General features: G+C 43.6%; 1 protein-coding gene across 1 annotated transcript in view; it reads left to right on the forward strand.

Annotated features, from left to right (window-relative positions):
- The window catches only part of LOC144790925 (sodium-dependent serotonin transporter-like), a 697068-nt gene that overhangs the window by 365441 nt on the left and 308740 nt on the right, over nt 1-22887 (forward strand). The window contains exons 4-5 of the mRNA XM_078665560.1: nt 6248-6386; nt 20075-20209. Of these exons, the coding sequence (XP_078521686.1) occupies nt 6248-6386; nt 20075-20209 (274 nt within the window). The remainder of the gene's footprint in view (nt 1-6247; nt 6387-20074; nt 20210-22887) is intronic.

Consider the following 22887-nt stretch of genomic DNA (forward strand, 5'->3'; position numbering starts at 1 on the left):
GTCAGTAAGGAATCTGCGGCTAGATAGAGTATCTACCAGAAAAGGCATTAGAGAAGGTAAATAATTTGTTCATCTGATAGAAACTTTTAGCCGCAGATTCTTTACCTTAGAATAGATACCCAAGCAACACCTCCCTGGAGGTGAGTCTGCAAAACAATTTCATACCAAATAGTCCTGCAGTAACGAATGGGCAAAATGCCCATCCCATGGACCCAACTGCCCAGGCTGTAGTGTTTTGTTTACAGAGAGGCCCAAGTAGCTGCCTCGCAGATGCCCAGAACAGCAACTCCGCTTGCTAACACAGTGGTTGCAGCCTTGGCTTGGGTGGCATGAGCACACCAACCATAAGGGGCTGCTTCATGGCCAGAGGCATTGCAGATCTTAATGCAGAACACGATCCATTGGGAGAGGGTCTGCTTCAGCACAGCCTTTCCCTTCTTCGCTCTGACATACCCCACGAAGATTTGGTCATCCACCCAGCACTCCTTTGTGCAGTCAAGGTAGAACGGCAACTCTCTTTTTGGGTCCAGTCGGTGAAGTCGCTCCTCTTCTTTAGAGGAATGTGGTGGAACATAAAAAGTAGGCTGGCTGATGGAATGTCCTATATGAAAGGGAGTGATGACTTTCGGCAGACAGGAAGCTCTGGTTCAAAGAACCAGCCTGTCTGGGTAGGTGCTCAAGAAAAGAGGCTTGGATGACAAAGCCTGAAGCTACCTGACCCTCCAGGCAGATGTTATTGCCACCAGGAAGCAATGGAGATGGTAAAGAGATTGAGAGGACAGTTGAGCAAGGACTCAAAGGGAGAGCACATTAGGAATGTCAGGAGGAGGTTATGGTCCCACTGAGGCATGATAAAGAGAGAAGGAGGAAACATATGTGCAAACCTTTCAATAACCTATGTACAATAGGGGATTTGGAGAGGACGGCTGGTCAGGCAACCGCAGAAAGGCTGATATAGCAGAAAGCTAAAGCTTTCAGGTGCCCAGAACAGAGCCCTGCTGGACAAGGGAAAGAATAAAAAGCAGACCCTGAGAAAGGGGAGCACAAAGGGGGTCAACCTGCTTTTCTACACACCATGCCACAAACATTTCCCTATGGCAGGTGTATATAGTTTTGGGGGAAGCATGCCTGGCTGCCATCAGACCATCGCAGACTTCAGGCAGAAGGTCAAATGCTGTAAACTGTTGCCACTCAATATCCACACAAAAAGGTTAAGCATTGACACGTTCGGGTGGAAAACCCTCCCCTGCTGCAGTGACAGAATATTCTCCCTAAGAGGCAGACTAATCGGAGGACCAATGAACATACTCAACAACTTGGGATTCCAACCTCTCTGAGCTGGTCTGGAGCCACAAAAATGACTTGGCCCCAGTCGTTCCTGATTTTCATGAGAAATCTGGACAGTAGTGGTATGGGCGGCAAACCGTATAGGAGGCCTGAGCTCCGTTCAAGACGAAAAGTAACTTAGACAAAGAGCCACCTTGGAAACTCCACCTTGCAGAACTGCTGACGTTGCACATCCTAAGTGATGGTGAACAGATCTAACCAAGGGACTCCCCACAGCTGAAAGAGACCTTACAACACTTCCGGATGGAGACACCATTTGTGATCTGCTAGGCATCTTCAGCTGAGTTTGTCTGCCTCGGCGTTCAGAGAGCATGCAAGACGTTGAACCACTAGGGATATGGCATGACGATCCAGCCATGTCCAGAGATGCAGGGCCTCTTGAGAGTGGATCCTTGACCGCACCGAGCCCTGTTTCTAGCAATACCACATGGTGGTGGTGTTGTCAATGAGCACCTGCGCTAGCCTTCCCTTAATGGAGGTTAGAAAGACTTTTAATGTCAGCTGGATCGCTTGGAGCTTCCGAAGGTTGATGTGAGGCTGGTTCCGTTGGAGACCAGAGACCTCTGATCTCCACCTCTACCAGATTGCCACCTCATCCCAGGAGTGACGCATGTGCCACCACTGTCAAATCTGGTTGGGAAAGGGAGAAGGGACTGCCGCTGATCCAAAGTGGTTTGTTAAGCACCACTGCAGTTCGTTTGCAGTTCCCATCAAGATCTGGACCATGTTGGATAGATTTCCCTGATGCTGCACCCACTGGAACTTCAGGTCCCACTGCAGAACCCGCATATGCCTTCAGGCATGTATCACAAGCAGGATGCAGGAGGCCATAAGGGCCAGTAGCCTCAGAGTCAGTGTCACAGAAATCCATGATAGAGGCTGCAGGTATCATAGCCTGAATACCACGGGCTCGAATTCCGGAGGATAGGCCCGAAACTGCATCACTGTCCAGAACAGTTTCAATGAAAAGGGAGCATCTGATAGGCAGTCAAAAAAGACTTCAGGACGTTGATAGTGAACTCCAGGAATACAGGAGATCCGCTGTAGTATGGAGGTGAAAGAAGACAGCCTGGGGTAGACCTGCCTTCAACAGCCAGTAGTCGAGATAGGGAAAAACTGGCACCCCTGATCTCTACATATGGGCTGCAACCACCGCCATCACCCTGGTGAATACCTGAGTGGCACTGGTAAGGCCAAAAGTGACTACAGCGTACAAAAAGAGCTTGTGGTCCACTCTGAACCGCAGGTAATGCCTGTGGTGGGCCGGACGGGAATGTGGAAATATGCGTCTTGCAAATACAATGCTACCATCCAGTCTCCTGGACCCAGGGCAGACAGGACTTGAGTGAGCATGAGCATTTTGAACTTCTCCTTGAGGAAGAAACTGAGAGGGCACAGAAGGATGGATGGATGGATCTAGAATAGGACGAAGGACTCTGTCCTTCTTGGGCACCAGGAAGTTGCGGGAATAGGAACCACCAGTGGCGTAGCTAGAATAGTTACCGCCCGTGGTGGTCCCTAAGGCGGCCACCCTGTGGTTGTATGTAAGAGCTTGAGGCTGACAAAACCTGTGCTTCCTGCCCCCTGGCCGTGTGTAAAATCAGGGGGGTGCTGGCGATGCCGGAGGTAAGAGTGGGCCCACCTCCCCCAAAACTTGTGCAGCCAGGGGCTGACTAGCCCCCTCCCTTGCTAGACCCCTGGCAACCACAACATACTTCTGCCATCTGCACCCTCTCTATGGCTCCCTTGGCCAAGAGAGCTGTCAATTCCTGGCAGAGCAAGGAAAGATGGTTGTTCGTCAGCCTGTCGCAAGCAGGGAGCATGGGCAGAGGGGTAGTCATGATGGGATGGGAGTAGCCCCTCTGGACGATATTCAGGACCCATCGGTCTGCTGTTCTAGGCCTCCAGTGGGGCAGTTGATGGCGTATCCTGCCTCCTACTGGGTGCCCATGATTCTAAGGTTGCAAACTATAAGGGCTTGGTGAGTGCAGCTGCTGGGGGTAGTGGACTATCCCGACCTCTCGCTGCCTGACCCACGAGGTCTGTGGGTACTGCATCCTTGGCCATGCAAAGGATGGGAAGATTGCACGCCACGGCGGCTTGGAGGGTATCGACACCACTAGAAGCCCCTTCCATGGCCATGAAAAAAGCAAAAGGCGGATTGGGGGTAGCGAGGGGCAATGTAAAGGCCCAAGGACGTGGCAATAGCCTTACTCCTTGTAAAAGCAATGCAGCTCTGAATCCGCCTTTTCTCTGGAGAGACAGCAGCCATCAAATGGCATGTCCATAAATGACATTTGGAAATCCCCTGAAAAGTCAGCTGTTCTCAGCCAGGCATGGCACCATACGGCCACCATCGAGGAAACCGCTCTGCCCAGAGAGTCAGGGGTATTCAGTACACATCGGATCATGAATTTAGCTGCATCTCTCCCGTCAGCAACAGCCTTGGAGAGCATTGCCAGGACCTCATCCGACACCACGGGCAACACCTGCACAACCAAATCCCATACAGCATGGAAGTACCAGCCCAAAAGGCACATGGTATTCATGGACCACAGTGCTAGGCTGGTAAAAGAAATCATCTTCTTCCCTAATGTGTCCAACCTCTTGGATTCCCTAAAGGGAATGTGCAAGGATTTACATGGGAGGTAGAGGTGTGGACCATCAAGCTCTCTGGGGTAGGGAGTTGCATGAGAAAATTGGGGTCCCCCGGGGAAGTGTGGTGGGCAATCATCCTGTTCACAGGAGCCCTGTACTAGGCCGGGACCAGGTCCTAAGCAGTATGTAAGGGCTTCATTGAAAGGAAGAAGTGGTTCTGAGGGGGTCACTCTTGGCTGAAACACTCTCTGTAAAGACGTTTGTCTTGACTGCTACAGAAGACAGGCTAAGTTCCAGAGCCTCGGCCACCCTCCTCGCCATCATTGCAAAGGACGATCTCTCCTCCATAGCCAGCGTAGGGAGAGAAAGCATGCCAGTATCTGGAGATGTAATCAGTCTACGAGCCTCTGCCAAGTCCTCACACCAGTCCATCTTTGGGTCTAAAGGCTGGTATTTCTCAGGGTACAGAGACCCCTTCCAATCCTCTACAAGTCCTAGCCCACAGGAATAGGGCTTAGGCTCTGGCCTGGAAGGCATGACTCCAGTCGGCACCGGAGTCAGCATCGGATGACGCCCCTTCAGCTCTATGTTGGAGTCGGGATCAGAATGGGGACAGACGCTCTGGGGGGGGGGCGAGGGTGGTGCTGTGAGTGTTGGCATAGGGACTGGCGCCCAAGAAGGTCGCGTTGGTAAGACTGGCCCAAGTCTATATCCATCAGTAGATCCAAAGGGAATGACTTATGCCAGAGTGAAATCAGTAGGGGCCCCTTCCAAACCTACAGGGCCCAAAGGCACGCCGACAGGAACAGCCCCTCAAATATGAGGCGCATGTCCTCATAAAACTGAAGAGTGGGGTCACTCCAGATCCACTCAGGCGCTGGCTCAACAGCAGAGGCAGGCCTTGAATGTCGATGCTCCCTCATCGAGGGCCGACAAACGAAGCAAAGTTCAAGACCTCTTCGACTTCTTACTCTTTTTCTTTTTGTGTAACCTACCAGAGTGGACCGACAACAAGGAATGCAATGAGGATCATGGACTCCGCACCGATCATGGAACCTTCTTCTCAAGCGAGATTAAGACCGTTGCGGCGTCGATCATTGGGTGGCAAGGAGCTTGAGGATCGCTCACTCAATGACTTTGAGTGCATGGCGCGGCAATCAGCGCAGGTCTTCATGCCGTGGTCGAGTTCCAAGCACTGGATGCATACAAGGTGCAGGTCCATCAACAACAACTGTTGATGATATGCGCCACCAGGCTTGAAGCCGGTCTTCCTAGTGGACATCCCTGCCACACCAGGAGGATAGCTCTCAAAAAAACTTTGAAAAAGCACATTCAAAAACTGACTGAAGGAGTGTCTCTCTCCGGCTCTGCGCTGTCTGATGTGAAAAGAAAATAACTGATATTACCACGCACATCACATCCCGTGCAGACTACACTAACATCACGCAGAGCTGATTGACGTCACCTACCGATGCGCAGGGTGCCTCACGGAAAATGTCAAGATCCAGTCTGACGCCTGGTGATAATTCTAAGGTAAGGAATCTGTGGCTAGAAGTTTTTATCAAATTTAGAGAAATATTGAGGTACATGAACTCACTTCACATAACATAAAACAGACACTTGTATCTTCACTGTGCCAGCTAAGCTCATCATGATTTAGTCCAGGGAACTCTGCCACATTTGTGGTGGAGCACCCTGTCCATCAAACTCTAAATCAGGATCTAAGTAAAAAATGCAGAGGAAGACGCACAGTACTATAACTAATGCTGGAGAATATCCCATCCTTACTCATCCTGAAATGACCCACCAACCATCAGTTGGCACATTTTAACTGAGTGTCTTGACCAGATTTAATTATGCTCGGTTGAAATTAACTCTACTAGATGGTCCTGTATATCCACGCTGCGCAGCGCACGGTGCTCTTGTATGTAACTTTGTAGTGAGTGAAATTCTAAAATCAAGAGTGATTTAAAAATACGCCATACAAATGTGTTCTGAATAGATAATGTGAAAACATATTCTGCTGGTTATGTGTAGAGATCCCTCTTAGTTGTATTTCGCCACATTATTTGCTTTTGTTTCTCCTCTTCTCTGAAAACCAATGAAAGTATCAATAACAAAAAGGATGCACACTGATGGTTTTTGCTTGTGCTTTGATTTTAGATGACAACATTTAATAAAAGCCTGGTAAAGGATTATTTGATCTTTAGTGGTTATGCGCTATGCTCTTTTTCTACTACTCCACACTGTACTGAACAGTGTAGTTCTGATACTGATATTTAATTAACATTTTGTGTTCCAGGAGAAAGGTACTCGGAATCCAGAACTCAGAAGGTCTGCATGATGTTGGCGGGGTCCGCTGGCAGCTCGTGCTTTGCCTCTTTCTTATTTTCACTATAGTTTACTTCAGCCTGTGGAAGGGAGTTAAGACTTCTGGAAAGGTACTTTAATAATAGTGCTTAATTAATTAATGAGATAAACTGCTTTATAATTGTTCAGGCACCTGAATACGAATGTTAGATGCAAGCGCTTCAGAAATATAACACTAATTCTTATATTTTTACTTCTGAGTTCGTACATCATAAGACGAATATGGAATACTGCTCATGAAACTAGGGTTCTGACCAAAAACTGGGACCTGTGCATTGACAAAAATTTAACTATTGTCCATAAGGCATCTTCCTTGATTTCAATTAAATATTTTACAAAAATGCATATCTCTGATAATATTCATCATGTTACACTATTGACATTGTTAACTAAACAATGCAGTTATGATTTTTCCTATATAATCAAGCATTGACAAAAAGCCAATAGATTTGGCTTTTGAAGGAAAACTGTTTCTTAGCCATCCTTCAGTAAGACATTAAGAACAGGCACCACATTATCAGCAGCCCTACATGCGAAACCTCACACACAGAAATGGTACACCATTTACTGCAGCAACGCAAGCTTAACACACACTAACACAGTAAAATAAAGCATGGGAGCAGCATTGCAAGTTTTACTCTCACAAAAGTGGGACTGCTGCTTTAGAAGTTGTTGCAGAGAACATGTATTTTCGGGTAAAACATGGGTGAAGCACTGATTTGCATAGAAAGCAGCGTGACAAGAAGATTCAGCAGGCAAGTGGTGCAAGGAGAGGGAAGTGGAACATGGACACTTGCAGAGGGATACAGACTCGGATGTCCAGGAGACACACATACACACAAACTGTCATTTATGAAAAGTGTCAAATTGCTGCCTTAAAACCGCGATGCAACACTTTTCAGTGCGCCCTCCTTGCAACATCATGGATGCGCCATATTTACTGTACGTCGCTCCATGTCGAAAGGATTGACCGATACATCAGGAATCCTGACGTATCTGTCGGCGCAAAAATGGTGCATTGCTGGAGTGTGTCTGGAAATTGATTAACTTCAGCAATGTGTCATTTCACATAGGGCAAGCCCCATGTGAAAAGACCTCCGTCAAGCAGGCTTAAGGATTTGAAGTAGTGAGGCCATAGAAGTGTCACAGTAAATCTCATAGATTTCACGGCGACACTTCTACAAGTTTTCTTTGCAACTGAACACCCAACCTGCATACATTATACCTATCGCAAAATGGGCGTAACCGTCAGGGTCCTCACGATGATGGAGTCATGACATCCCAAATGATGGCCTCCAAAAGACTCTGCTGGCACACCATGCACTACCCAGTGCAGACCAACATGTTTCTCACCCAGGAAGAGGTAGCCTCCCCACGGCACTACTGGCTGGCAATAGAGGTGGCAGCATTGTCCTTTCTCAGGGAGTTCTAGCAAAAATGAGGTTTTGCATCTTTCCCATTTATCCACCAACACTCACTGCACTACTCCACTGCTCTGGATCTAAGAAGGTTGCACATCCCTAAATATAATCCAAGCTTCCTACTTGTCATTTAAAGATATTCTTTCTAGTATTTCTCAAGACTTGAGTTTAGAAGTAGGCCCTGCTCCAGCAGTAAGATTTCTTTAAATATCATACTGCCTGGTTTCTCTTTGTCTCCCAGTATTTACAAGTTTGCTTTTACCATTATAGATGCAGGAGTGTGTATAGCCACACTCAGCCACTTGGGCCAACTCTCATTACCTTTGTTCTATCTCTGTACGTCTCAATCTGAACTTCTCATCTGTCCTTTCCCCTCCCTCACTCACAGGAAGCATACTCTGTTACTCCAGTATTACCAACATTGGTGGTCTAAGGCATAGAAATCGAACAATGACCCGACATGCTGGGCGACAACTCCCTGAGCATCAGAGCCATTGTTTTTCTTTCCAAGTTCAAACTCCTGCTTTCAGTGTATTTTTTATTTATTTACTTATTTATTACACAAAAAGGCTTATAAAGCGTGGACGAAAACAACACGACACTTGCTTGGCAAATGCTTATACCTTCAGAGCAACTTCCTTGGAAAGATTCCTGCTATACAGGTAGTGCATTAAAAAAAAGAAACGTTTGCAAAGCGATGACGAAACAACATGGCGCTTGCTCAGCAAATGCTTTCGCCTTCAGATTAACCGCTGTAGAAAGATTGCTGCCATACAGGTACGCAGGGTAGGCAAGGAGGACAATGTCTTAGCTGATCCAACGAGCTGTTCAAAAGTCTCTAAGTAGGCCTATATGTGATTGGCCTAGGTCTCTTCCAAGTAATAAGCATTAAATAGTACCACCCACAGGTTGCCCACATGCTGATCGTGGAGCACTTTGCAAAATGTATATCTATATACGAGCAAGTTCTTTTAGAAGACAAACAGTGCACATGTATAGAAAACAATAGACTTTGCAACCTAAAAAGGATAGAAATTGCCAACTTCCCTTTGTTTCGTTATTAAAAATATCTCCAATTGCAGTAATATAGCCACTGTATCCAAAGTGACTAGAAATAGCCACAAGCTTGTTTTTTTTTAAGTAAAAAAAGGAGAAGAAGGGGAATACTAGCATATTGGCTGCACAGCTGGCACATTAAAACTGGTACCATGCATTTAAAGGCCTCACTCTTACTCCAGTGTACCGTAATGCACCTGAAGAGACAGTTAAGTAAGTTAATTTTTAAGGAGATAAATATTCTGGGCACAGAAAAGTAACCTCTTTAAAGAGGGGGGGGCAGGGAGGTTGCCTATGACCCTGGAAGAAAGTAGGATTACAGGTAAGAAACTAGTCCTTCTCTTCCAGGGAATCCTCAGCACTAGATACAAAGCCCAGAATAGTATAGCAAGCTTATCCCACTACAAGATTCGTGGACAAGTAGAAAAAAGCAGAATTGTCCCCACATTTACCAAAAACGATTCCTCAAAGAGGTCTGACCTACTTGGGCATTTACTTTCCATGGATTGACATCTATTTAACAGCTCTACATGTATCTAAAATGGGTACATTTCCTAACAGACACATAGTTGCTACTTTTCCCCTAGTTGAATGAGCTTTAGATTTAGTAGGGAGGGAATTATTTGCTAACTGGTAACAGAACACATTACAAGAAAAAAACTATTTGGGATGTTTTTTAAAAAAGAGGACAGAATAGCCCCAAGCGGACCATAGTTTACAAATAGGTGGTCAGTTTGTCTAATCTCTTTTGGTTTGTGTAGACAAAATGCTAGTACTCAATGAAGGACTCTTTCTGATGAATCTGGGAAGAAGGTTGGCAAATAAATTGTTTGATTTACATGAATATCTGATACTATCTTTGGAAAAAGGGTTGAGTGGGTTAAATTGTGCAAGGTTCTTTTAAACATAAGGCTTGAATTTTCCAGACTCTGCATACCCTCTTATAAAACCTTCGCTACTGCTATTTGGGAGAAAGAGATTTATAAAGGAGATTTCCTACATGCATTAATTGCTGAAAGGTGAACATTTATGGATGTAAGGGAAGACCAGATCTTGTTAGGTGCAAAAGAAATGTAATAACCACCTTCTCTTGGCCCATAATAGGGTTATAGGTATTCGTAATACACCAGAGGCAGAACCTTTTGCCCTAGTGGAAGGTCTCTTTGTCTCCTTCAAGCTGTCAATACAGTCATGAGAGACAATAAATATCTATATTGCAAGAATTCAGGAGCCAATCTGCTAAATTCAACTATGGAAATTTGGGATGTAGAATCTGACCCCCTTCTGGCTTTGTAAATCATAGCTTGATAACCACTGAATAAGCGGGACGGGAGCAAAAGCTTAGGGAAATTTCCCAGACCAGCTGATTAACAGGGCATTCTCCATTGACCCTGGTTGGAGTATCTTGAGGCAAAGTTTTGTCATTTTTTGTTGTTTGCACCTGCAAAAAGATCTATTTGAAGATAACCCCATTCTTTGAAGATGCTGTGCAGTATTTATTCTTTGGGTATCCAGTCATGATTTTCTTTTATTTATTGCCTTATGTGTATCTGCTTGAGCGTTTTGTATCCCTAGCAGATGGACCGCTATATTAGTGAGACCTCTTGCCAACAGCTACTTCCAAATGGTATGAGCCTCCAGAGACAGTTGTCTCAAGCGTGTTGCACCCTGCTTGCTTGGATAAGGCATTGTTCATCTGAACAAGAAACAAAGTCATTTTGAACACATGGAAGAATGACTTTGGAGCTAGATGGGCAGACCTCAACTCCCACAAACTGATGAGATAGGACTTCTCTTTTCTGTCCACATTCCCTGTGTGTGCAGATTGTCCATGTGCTCACGCCATCCTAAAAGTAATGGTTCTGTCACTTCAGTTTGAGAAAAGAATATCCAAATGAAATGGAGACTTAGAAGGTTAGTTGCTTGACACCACTACTGGAGTGATTGTAGAGCTTCTTGAGACAACATTAGCATGTTCTCCCAGCTTCCTAATTTCTGGTTCCATTTATGCTTCAGGCATTTCTGTAAAAGCTGCATCTGGAGTTAGAAAAATGCATCTGGCCATCGATTCCAGTAAAGAGGAAATCTGTTGTGCCATTGGATAGAGTGTTTATTGCAGACTACAACATTTATGTTCAATAGAATTGAGTCTCTCCTCCGAAGGATACACTTTTGCAACAATAGTATCTTAAGTTGCTCTCAAGTTGTAAATCCTTTCCACTAGAATAATTATTTACTTTGAAAGGTGATTCTCAATCCCAGCTTTGCAAAATGTTCACTGCCATAAGGAAATGCTTCCTTATTAGATCTGGAAATGATTCCTTTATTAGCCAATTGTCCAAATATGGTTAGACAAAGGCCTTTAACTTTTATAGACGAGCAGCTATCACTGCTCTGCACTTTGAAATTATGCAAGCAGCTGATTGCAGCTGAGGGGAAAAACTTGGAACTGGTAGTGATGTTTTAGTACCACACATCTTAGAAATGTCCTGTGCCTCTTTATGATTCCAATGTGGAGATATGGGTTTTGAAGATCTATTGTGCACATACAACCCTCTAGTGTAAATGGGGGTGGATCTGGTGCAAAGCCAACATTCTGAATCTTTCTTTAGACTTTTGTTTGTTAGTTTCAGATAGGAAATGTGTATAAATTCTCATTTGGACCTTTATTTTGCATCAGAACGTATCACTAATAGGTTCTTGTTCTTTTTTGGTAAGAAGGTACTTCCTCCATTTCATACTTTTGAAAGAAGGTCTCCAATTCCCCTTGAAGCATGTTTTGATGATAATAAAAGGAATTCTTCAGTGTATAGTAGGTGAAGGATGTTGGAATTTCAAAGAATATCCTTTCTAAGAAATATTTAAGACCCATTTGTCTTTTTATGTTCTGCCACTCTTGAAGATGATTTGAAATACTTCCTCTTGCTGGAGCGATTGACACAGATGAGAGAAGGAAGGTCTCATTGTTTGAATTGCGTTTTCCCTGCAACAGCAAGTATTTGTCTGCCATTAGAATACCTTCTGGGATGATAAGTCTGTCTTCTTTGCTGCTACTGTGGCAGCTGCCATTGAGGGGTTTGAACCTTCTGTAGGAAATACCTCTCATCGTAGGGCTTGTAGCATCCCCTGAATTCTTTTTTCGTTTCAAGACTTACTGCTTTCAGCATGTCCATTTCAGTCTTCATTCGGGCCATCTCATCTCGTCATGAGAATCGAAGAGGGAATTGCCTGAAAATTGCGTGTTGAGAATTCTTTCCTATGCACCAGCTTTTAAGCCTGTTAGCCTCAACCAAGCATTAAGCCTGAGGCACAGTTCATGGCAATGTTAATGGGCGGACAGGTCTGAAGCATATGCAGGAGAACTTATGACCTGATTGGATACCACCAATCTTTCCTGGAGAATCTCTTGAAAGTCTTCTCTCATGTCCCTTGGCAATTTATCTGTGAATCTTTGAAGAGAATCCCACAAGACACTGAGAAGTTGTCTGACCATATAAAGGAACAAGTCCGAAGGCAGATTTGCTTTGTAAGGTCATGGTACTCTAAGGTGACTTGTAATATCCCAAAATTGTGCGCCAGGGGTTACTTAATTCCTTACAACACGTCACCCCCAGCACCTTTGTCAAAAATAGTTAAATCCTTGGTGTATTGCTCTTTGTTTTGAAAGAGATAGCATGTTTGCAAATGTGAAAAATAAAAGGAGACTCTCTAGTGCAAAATTAAATACATCAAAAAAGCAGTTAGATATTTGTTGCAAAAAGATATTGGAATCAGTTTAATAAAAAACAGATTTGAAGAAAAACTGCATCACAGAATGTATAGAAACATGCAGATAGATTCTATCTTTTCTATAATTACATTAGGCATACAGAAAATAAACATTGCCATAAATATCTACTTTCTGTTAATCACCCTTCAAGTAGAAAATTGGCACAAAAAAGAAAAGACAAATATAGTTTTTTTTAAATGCATCTTTAATTATGCTCCTTGACTTGCCTTTCACCTTGGACTGACTCTGGCAGCAGGCATTGTGATGTGAGATCGCAACTGTACTAAGTTATTACAGTTAAGCAGCTACGTCATTTCTTTATTATAGGTGATTAGGTGCGTTACAAGTCACCTGCAATAAGGAAATTAGAGATACCAGGATTGCATGATCCTATGTATTATGAGCACTTATTCAACTTTCCCCGCACACAGGTATATTTGGGACCATTTAGCTACTTTTCCAGCACTTTCTGCACCACTTATGCCACTTTTTTCAAATGAGTGCATAAAATGCATTTCAAAATTAAATGTACTATGTGCTACCCCTAGGATTGCAACCCAGTAAAATATAAAAATACACATATATACATTTTGAGTTAGACATGAAAAATACTTTGCAAATGGACTGCATGTTTAAAGGTAAGTGACATTTATGGATGGATACGCAGGAAATGGTCGGTCATTGGTAATAGATGTTTAGAAGGTGATGAAATCGAAAGAACACCTCACAAGTAAATCGAATTAAAGGAGATGGGGGCTTTTCCCCATTTTGGAGTATGTAAAGTAGCACTACTTTAGGTACTCCAGAATGCAACTTGTAAACGTCTGGAAAGAGATCTCTGCCTCTTCTGTATGTAGATCCCCACACAGAGATCCAAGCACTTGTAGGTTTTCTTTAGTAAATGTGGGAGGGACAGAAGGGAGTGTGGGGAAATGGAGAATAATTACTATACAATGAGTTCTGTAGGCAAATTAAAAGAGTTTAGGGATGGACACAAAAACAAATACATACCTACAACTAAGTCAATTTCCCATTCATAACCTATACATCTACATTTACCTCTGTAGTACTACTGTCAAAGCAGGCATAAATGTACTCCACCCCAGCCTCGGAGTCAAGCACCACACATGGCCAACCACTGCTACTGCAACACACTCCCATATAATTCAATGGAGACAGGGAATAACACCAACAGACGCACATATAATTTAAATTAAATAACAGTTTGAAATTAAACTGTATTTTAAATATTTATTTACTATATTATGTAATAAGTTTTCAAATATTTGTAAATGTTATTTCGTATCAAGCATAATATTTTTTTTAAATCATATTGTAAATTATAACTCATTTAGAAAAAAAAACAATTACGAAGAAAATTAAACAAACCTTGCAGCCACGATTGGGATACATTCAACATAAAGGATATTTTGTCGGAAAATTAACACTTAGGTTAATTTTCTTTTCAATAATATTAATAAGATCAACAAAAAAGAATTCTTCACAGCTTAATATTATGTTACATTTTAGTGTAGATCCCTTGTTACTGTGGTAGTCCTATGTGAAATCTGTCATGCACTCACCTGGTTCCAACTGAGGAGGCAACACTGAAACAGTTGCTGGTCCTCCTACCCCTCCCCAGGACTGAACATGTCTGAAGAAAAAAAACCTTAGTCACACCCAATCCCCAAGGGGCAAGGGTTTTAGGACATATTAAGAAAAGAGAGACTTGCAGTACTAGTTCTGGTCAGCAACTTTGCAACCCCGCATTAACCGTAGACCCTCTGAGTCCAATATGTAGATGTGCACAGGACCATGACCTCTGATTTTACGAAGATGCAATGCACTAGAAATAACAAGACAAGGCAGTGTTGGAACTTGCACTTACTGGTTGGCATAGGCGATGCCCCAGCGAGGCACAAACTACCAATCCTCTCAGGGACGGGTGAATACTCACACTATATAACCTGTGCTCACCTTTGCCACTGAGTAGTCAGGCTTATCACAGAGGAAATGTGTACAACACTGGCGCAGCACTCACTCACGATAAATAAAGTGAGCACCACAAAAGAGACTTCAAACGTGATGCACGTAAATAACATTTGTATTCAAAACACACAATAATCAACACAACATAAACTGTATGTATTTCGGGGCATAAATCACACTTGGGAATATTACTAGCAGTACTAGGCCCAATTGTGTTAAAATGACATCAATACTATGCACACTTGGGACAGATCCTTCTCTAACGCCCCCCAGCGCCCCTATGCGGTGCAACACGTTGTCAACCCCAGGTCCACCCCAGAAATTGTTATCATTCAATACCACACAATTATAGGGTGCACCCTGGGTCACAAAAATATCAAAAATATGTACATATAAGGAATCATAAGACTTTTTAGCAGCACCGTGTGCTGAGGCCGCAAAACCAATGTCAACAGTAGTGTTCTTCTGGCAGAAAAATCAACATGTAAGGCAACAATGCCAGCCAGTGTCATGAATCACAGGCGGTCCTTAGACTGTCACTCCCACACTCACTCCGCACTGATACATGGTGCAACGGACATCAGGCAGGTCTGTACAGAACGTGCTCGCACACATACACACCCAGCACCGTAATGCTGTGCAACTGATACCCAGCAGGTCAAATGATAGCACACTGCATACATCGTGGCCCAAGCCTCCCACCACCCTCTAGCTCACCCCAACTGTCCTAGCCCCACAGTGGAAGATAACCAGCCCTCCCCACGCACACTAGGCCGCACACCACTGAAGTCACACTTAGTCAAGGGCCCAGGGAAGCAGTTGTGGGTAGGTAGCAGGACTTATTAGGAGGCAGCTATCAAATGAGGGTTGGCATCCACTCGATGCAGAGTAGAAGTGGGCTGAGGGCAATAGTCGGTCACTCAAAAGATTCCACAGGGGCCTTCCGGCACCAGCGCACCAGCGCACCTGCTTTTGATCATTCTCAGAAACGGTCCTTCAACCCAGTCAGTCACTCTCACTACCCAAGCCTGAGCAGAGCAATATTACCTTGCAACACCATGTTGTCGGGGGCCAAGGGGGGAGAGGGCCATTGGTCCGCCGCACTGATGGCCAAAAAGGGAACAATCCATGAATGGAGAATGAAGCAGGGGAGCCTGTTGGAAGAAAGAGGCACTTCATCAGGTACACGTTGAACAGAGTTGCACCCAGGTCATCTGGGCACAACGTCTGCTGCGCATTGATACAGGTCGCACCAGACTGTTGCGGTCACACATAAAGAAGAGTTGCAAATTCCGTACCTCCCTGGCAATGAAACACAAGGTCTGGTGCCTGTTGATATATGTCACACCAGACAATTGCGGTCACACACAACAAAGATTTTCAAATTCCGTACCTCCCTAGAAATGAGACACAACATCCGGTGCATGTCGATATTGGCTGCACCAGACAATTCCAGTCACACACACAGGTGCAGTTTCAGCAATGCCCCACGAGATAGAATAAGACACTACTACGATTATGCCCCAACCATCCGAGGGTCACAACCTGTGATCAGATACCGCACGCAATGAGCATGCAGTCGGTTTGTCGCACAAGAGAGATGCGGCACGATCTGCGAAGTGGGCCAAGCTGGATCCCGCAACTGGTGAATCCACTCACCACCGACAAGACACTTATGCATGCTGAGGTCCCCACCAAGCAGGGGACACAGGCCTTAGATGTGTGCAAGATTTTTGGGGCTCAGCACAAGGCAATCCGGTTTCCATGCACAATTCGTAGTTCCACACTCACACAACGCTACCAGTTGGGATCCAGCAGATAACGTGGGCTCTTAAGAGGGCACCGCTCTCCAGGTGTCACAAGTATTCGTGTGGGTCTTTTGTAGGAGATCTTTGATGTCCCTTAGACCTCAGAGAGCAAAGCAGGCTAGACAGTAAACCCTTGGAGAAAACACTTCAGGGTGCCACTCAGCAGCAGGTAGTCAGCCAAGCTGGCTTCTATTCAGGAAGGGCACACGGATCCTTTCAATGGCAGTAATCGTCCTTATGCACAACAGATTCCCCTGGCAGTGTGCACCATGCGGTTCCAGGTTCTCCGGTCCCGTGTCCCCATAAGTTGATCTCTGCCCTGCTCTAATAGGGCACCAGTAGTTACAATGGATTGTGCCTTTGAAGTGGGTGTGTTTCAGAGGGTTTCCCTTTGAACCACCGATGTCTCCGCTAAACTTCAGTCCTGTCTGCCATGAGGCAGCGGAATGCAGATCTTTATCTTTAGTGGGGTCATGATCTGGCTCCCAGAGGTCAAGTGTCAAAACCTCTTCATCCAATATATCCTGCCAGGCCCTCAAATAGCAGAGGTCTGCTGTTCAAGTCAAGCTAAAAGGCACACAAAGAGTTTTAGAGCAGAGAAATACCCACTTTCTGGGAGATGCATTTCTAAGTTAGTAATGAAAAAAATAACCTTTACCACAGGAAAGGGTTTGTCATTGTGAATCCAATGATAGGAATCATGATGAGGCAGCTCCCATGCAATCCACTTGTGCACCTTGAAGTAATTCCAACCAAGTAATTCCAACCTTCCCATGTTAGCCTATAGAAGAACAAACCATATAGGTAGTTAAACACACATGGGTATTCCTCACTAACTGGACAGGGAGCACTGCCCAGCCTTTTACCTACCACAGGCTTCACCCCTTAAGACGTGTCATCAGGGTGCTGTAGCGGTTGCGAAAGGTCTTCTCAGGCTAGTGATTCAAACAGACCAGCTGAGCAGAAGCCCAATTGTGCACACATAGACCTGAAATAGCAGGCTAGACACATGTTTAGAAACAACATAGGTGCAAGTGCGCACACCAGCCTGCAGTGGCAGACTGGACACAAATTCAGGCTCATCATTGGTTAGACCGGCCTGCAATGGCAGGCGGTCACATGTTTAAGAACATTATTGGTGCTAGCGCACACACAAGACTGCAATAGCAGGCTGGTGACCTTTTTCACAAACATCAGCAAAGCACCACTTCCTAACATGGGTAGGAAGGGTGTGAGCACCTTCATACTGTATATACAGTGAGAAAGTGCCCCACGACCTAAGGCCACAACAAGAGAATCAGCAAAACCTGGGATGTGTCCCATGGGGAGAGCCGACCCTCTAGGAAGGGAAAAACCACACAGTTGTTCTTCCCTACCCGGTCAGCAAACACGCTGGTGTACCTACCTGGCCACTCACCTACCACGAATATCACCCCTCAGGATACTTACCCTAGGGCCGCTCAGGTGATAGTGATAGGCCCCCTCAGGATTGGCTAATGAGTGCAAAAGGCCAACCTGAGCATGATACTTGTTTAACAGGCTATTCGGCGGGTGGCACTATCAGTGCTGCGTCCTACTCTTGCTAGTGTAACGCCCGTCCTGGGTATGGGGAGTACCTTTTTACAGGGCACTCACAGGTGCGACACCAAAACCAATCATGTGAGCATCCCTTCCTGGCATATGTAGGAAGGGCGCGCACTCATCTCCATTGCAGTACAGGGGGAAAGTGCCCCAAGTCCTAGGCCATGAAAAGAAAGTCGGCAAAAAAACGGGAGGACAAAAAGTAAAATGTTTTAGGGAAATCCCCCTGAGAAGAGCTATGTCCAAAAGGCAATTACAGTTAAAAACTACAAAATGGATTTGCAATAACTTCAGTCAAATACACTTATCGTCTTTTTCAGAAACACAGCTAGGAAACAGAATAACTGGAAACATGGATTGAAGCTAAGCAATCCCAAGGAATAGCTTGAAATACATATTATAGTTACGGTCAATCCCAAGGAAACACTAGGAACACAGATAGGAGTTAATGACATTCCCAAAGATAAACTCAAAACATAGATCTCGGTATAGGGTTCAAACATGAATGAAGCGCTCTGAGGAGTGTTCTCTAGGCACTACTGTTCATCAGAGAAACACAGAACAAAGTCTCTAGTCCTTGTAAAAACACAATTCAAAGGCCAAGGTTGCAGGAAGGTTTTGGAGCAAGAACAAACAAGGTGAACTGGAGGAAGTCACTGAGAAGAAACTTGAAGACAAAGCTATACTCTTGAAGAAGCCAATACTTCAGCCTGCTTACTACTATTGAAGTATTAAAGAATAGTGCGCACTGACCTGATATCAAGTACTTAGCTGAGTACTTCAACTTGTCCTAAGTGTAAAGAAGGTCTTGAGGTCCTGACTTAGGAAGTCGTTGAGGAACTGAGGTAGCTGAGCAGGTGGCGGAGATGGAAGTTGGAGCCAAGCGAATAACTGGAGGAGCTTTGAACTGCAGCTGAGAAGTGCACTGCCCAGGTCCGGTTGATTCTTCAGGTGAGGTGGTAGGTGGAAAGCTTGTTCCACAGGGAGCGTAGGCCAAGCAAGGAGCTCAAGTTTGGGAGTGGTTTATATAACATGTTCCAGGTCCAATCGATACAGTGGGATCACTTAAGGCACATGGTACACATGGCAATCTGGAAGGTACTCCAAGACTCCTGAAGGAAACACGTGTTAGTACACTAGCTTTAACATTACAGGAAGAGCAGGTGCAAACTTACGGATGGAATCACTCAACAGGAAAAAAATGTTTTTCTTTGTCTAAACGTGCACAAGGGAAATGACCCTAGTAACAGCGGGAGCAAGTCAAGTTCAGGGAATGCTTGTAAGCTCAGGCATAATGTAATCAGGGGAATCAGTGAAACTCAGGATTAAATCATACCGTGCCATAAGGCGCCACAGGGGTAGCCTAACATGAGCCATGCACACCAGGCCCACTACAGAGAGGGTACATGAGGGGGTTGTGACAAAAAGGAAGTGTGAATCACGTTATAATATGTGTTATTAAAATATTTATTTTTTAATTTAAAATTAATTTTCTTAAAATTACCTATGACTTTATGTAAGAAGAGATCTTCACAAGCAGCCATAAAGTCGGCCATATGAATCTACACCTCATAATTATTTGAGGGGTGGAGACTCGTAAGACTACATCCAGGCAGAGAACTCCACGCAGAAATGGTGAATTTCATCTCCATCAATGAGCATATCCACAGCTAGGTGCAGATTTTCACAAGAGGAGATCTCCACATGTAAGCTTACCTATGTGAATAGGCCCCACAGCGTGCTGAGCCACAGAAATGGAAGGAAGACTCTGATCATAGACAATGAGTCTCATAATCATATCAACAAAGAAAGGACTACAGTTTACAGCAACCCAACACAAATGGCCTATGTGTCTTTTCAAACAGTTTCCTGTGTTAGGCTTAACATCCCTTTTCCTCTCTCTGTCCCTCGATTCTATCTCTATCTCTGTCTAATCTGTTGTTCTCGCTTCTGAGTTCAATGTCACTCTTGTCCTCGAAGCACGATTTAGGCATCTAAGGACATATACCTCAGTTTATTAAGGGATTCATGTATAATCTAGATTGTTTGAAAAAAGTGAGTCAGAAAATTTACAATGTGTGTTGCTATAAGACATAATACATGTTTGACTTTATGATTATGCGTTTGTTTCCCAGGTTGTGTGGGTAACGGCGACTCTACCTTATGTGGTCCTTTTGATATTACTGGTCAGAGGGGCTACTTTGCCAGGGGCCTGGCGAGGCATTGTCTTCTACCTGAGGCCAAATTGGGAAAAACTTACAAGCACTGCAGTAAGTAGCTGCTGGATCAGTTATGTCTTTTTTCTAAATCACAATTGGGAGCAAACTACATTGTGAAACTGTCACACTAACTTCTTTTGTTATTCAAAATTACATACATTCAGTTATTAATATGCACATGGCAATGACTGATCACATGGTACACTCTCTTACAGCTTCACAGAAAAAAAGGGCTTTTTGCTACTGTAATCCTAAAGGTCTTCAGACAAGTTTTAAAGAACGTCTAAAGCATTTTAGAATCTTAAATACTTTGAAGGAGGGAGTCAGACTGATCAGGGCCTTTTCCAAGTATTCCAGAAAAAACTGGTGTTGTTATATAATACTAAATTGTTTACTCTCTCATACAAGTTGCACTCCATTAGGTACAAGGTTAGAGCCGTCAAAGGCCCTATTAAGCTCACTGAGATATAAGAATGTATTATTGGCCTAAAGGACAGCATTCACTGAGTCCTGATATGTTAACAAACTATGTACCGTTATATGAACTCAATAATGGGTGAGTTTTTTTGTTAATGGCCATCAATGCTTGTCCACTGACTGGAATGGCAAACACTATAGATACGGTAAAGAAAAAAATATGATGTGCCAGAATATTTCAGGGTAATTTAATTATGTGTGTGATATCTGACAGATTTTAACTTGATTGTTTTTGAGGCATTTTCCGGAGTGGCTGACCATGAGTAAAACAATACTGTAGGTACGTAAAGACGTCGGAAAAATGTATTCCATAAAAAGTCAAGTGTTTTCATTGATCACTTAATGTATATATACTGTCACATGTGGGAGAGGGGTGGCATATGCATTTGTGGTCCTCTCAAAAGCCCACAGACAACTTCCCTGGTGAAAATTGTTGAACATGGGGATCCCATGGAAATCTTTGGGCCTGTGTGAAAGTGCCCTTGCTTCAGTGTTATATAGCACTTTAACCATCACTCCCTACCCTAGTTTTAATCAGACATATGTATTTCTCCAGAAATGAGACATGTTTGCTGATCCCCTCAAATACACCAATGGAGAAGCCTTAATTGATTTGAAACCCACATTTCTCCAAGAGCAATTAAAAATACTACAACCATTCACAGTCGGAAACCAGCTTACTGTAAGCACAAAACACAGTGATTATGGTATTTGGCTGTGGATTAGGATGCCCATTTTAAGACAATACCCTGTGTGGGGATATCGACAATGAAAGGTTCCTAAACAAATTGGTAAAATGTATGAAGGTTATTTAATGGGGCTAGTTTTGAAATCCTACATGGGTAAGGCCATTCTGCAAATAACCTTTGTAATGGAAGAAAGAGAGACTCAAATGATTATTGAATGCTTAAAAGGGAAACGTGGTAGGGTATTCCATTACAACTATATCACTTGCTATGAAGGATATCAATGTGGATGTGGGCCTCTAGGCCCTCTCCTCATATATCACCAAGACCTTTATTCTGTGTTTTGGATTAATGTTTACAAAGACAAATGAGACTTTAGCAGCATCTACTTTCCTAGAGCAACACAATGGTTGGTAAAAATGAATTAAGAGCTTGAGCTTATTATTTTACCCGCTATATTCCAAATAGCCTTAAAAAGCTTTTTGATGCTATTTGAAGCTTTTTGATGCTTACATTAAATAATCTAGCAAAGAAACCAATGACAGGTCATTTTCATGTTTTACGATGAGGTTGAATACCGGAACTCAATCATGTCTTTTATAAGTGCCAGACATGAGTTCTAAGAATCTGTTTATGAAGTTGTTGTGTTTGCCAACGCAATTATTAGCACACATACAAAAACAACTATGTAACTAAACAGTTTATGTATGTGTAGTAGTGATCAATCCAGAACCTTGCTAAATGTGGCATTGCCCATTGATTTATGATTTAAAGAAGGATTTTTTTAATTTTTGATCTAGTTGAATAGTATATACAGTGACTGTGATAAACTTAGTTTTTATTGTTGTTCTCATCATCAACAATAGTTTTTAAATATTGTACCTTTTTTAAAGCATTTAGGGGCATATGAATAAAAATCCCTGTTTGCGATTCTCAAATAGCGATTTTTTGAGAATCGCTATTTGAGAATTGCAAAAAGGGATGTATGTAAAAAAAAGCTACATTATTTTGCGATTTCTTAGTATTCCTTAATTGCGATTAGCAAATTGCAAAATCGCAATTAAGGAATACTTTCCCATTCATTTCTATGGGCCAGAAGGCCTATAGGAATGAATGGGAAGTCATTCTTAATTCGCGATTCGCAATTTGAGAATAATTTCATGGGTGCAAGGGCGTCATAAGGACACCCTGATGCACCCCTGAGATGAACATGTGTGCTCATATGGCACACATACATGCCCTAAGGCTATATATGCGCGACACATGGCACCCTCACAAATGCCAAAAAGTGCATTTGTAAAAGAAATCGCAAATTACCACCAACTTGAAGTTGGTGGTAATTTGCGATTTCTTAAGGAGAAATCACAAAACTTGAGTGCTTGCTGCATAGCATTTAAGGAATCGCAAATTGCGATTCCTTAAATGCTTATGCAAAATTAAGGAATCGCAAATATTGCGATTCCTTAATTTTGCGATGCGATTTTCCTAGTACATCCCGTTTTGCAAATTTTTTGTCGCAAACGTTGCTTTTTTGCGATTCGCAGCGTTTGCAAGTAAAAATTCCAT

Source organism: Lissotriton helveticus, chromosome 11 (genome assembly GCF_964261635.1).
Source record: "Lissotriton helveticus chromosome 11, aLisHel1.1, whole genome shotgun sequence".
Classification (NCBI taxonomy): Eukaryota; Metazoa; Chordata; class Amphibia; order Caudata; family Salamandridae; genus Lissotriton; species Lissotriton helveticus.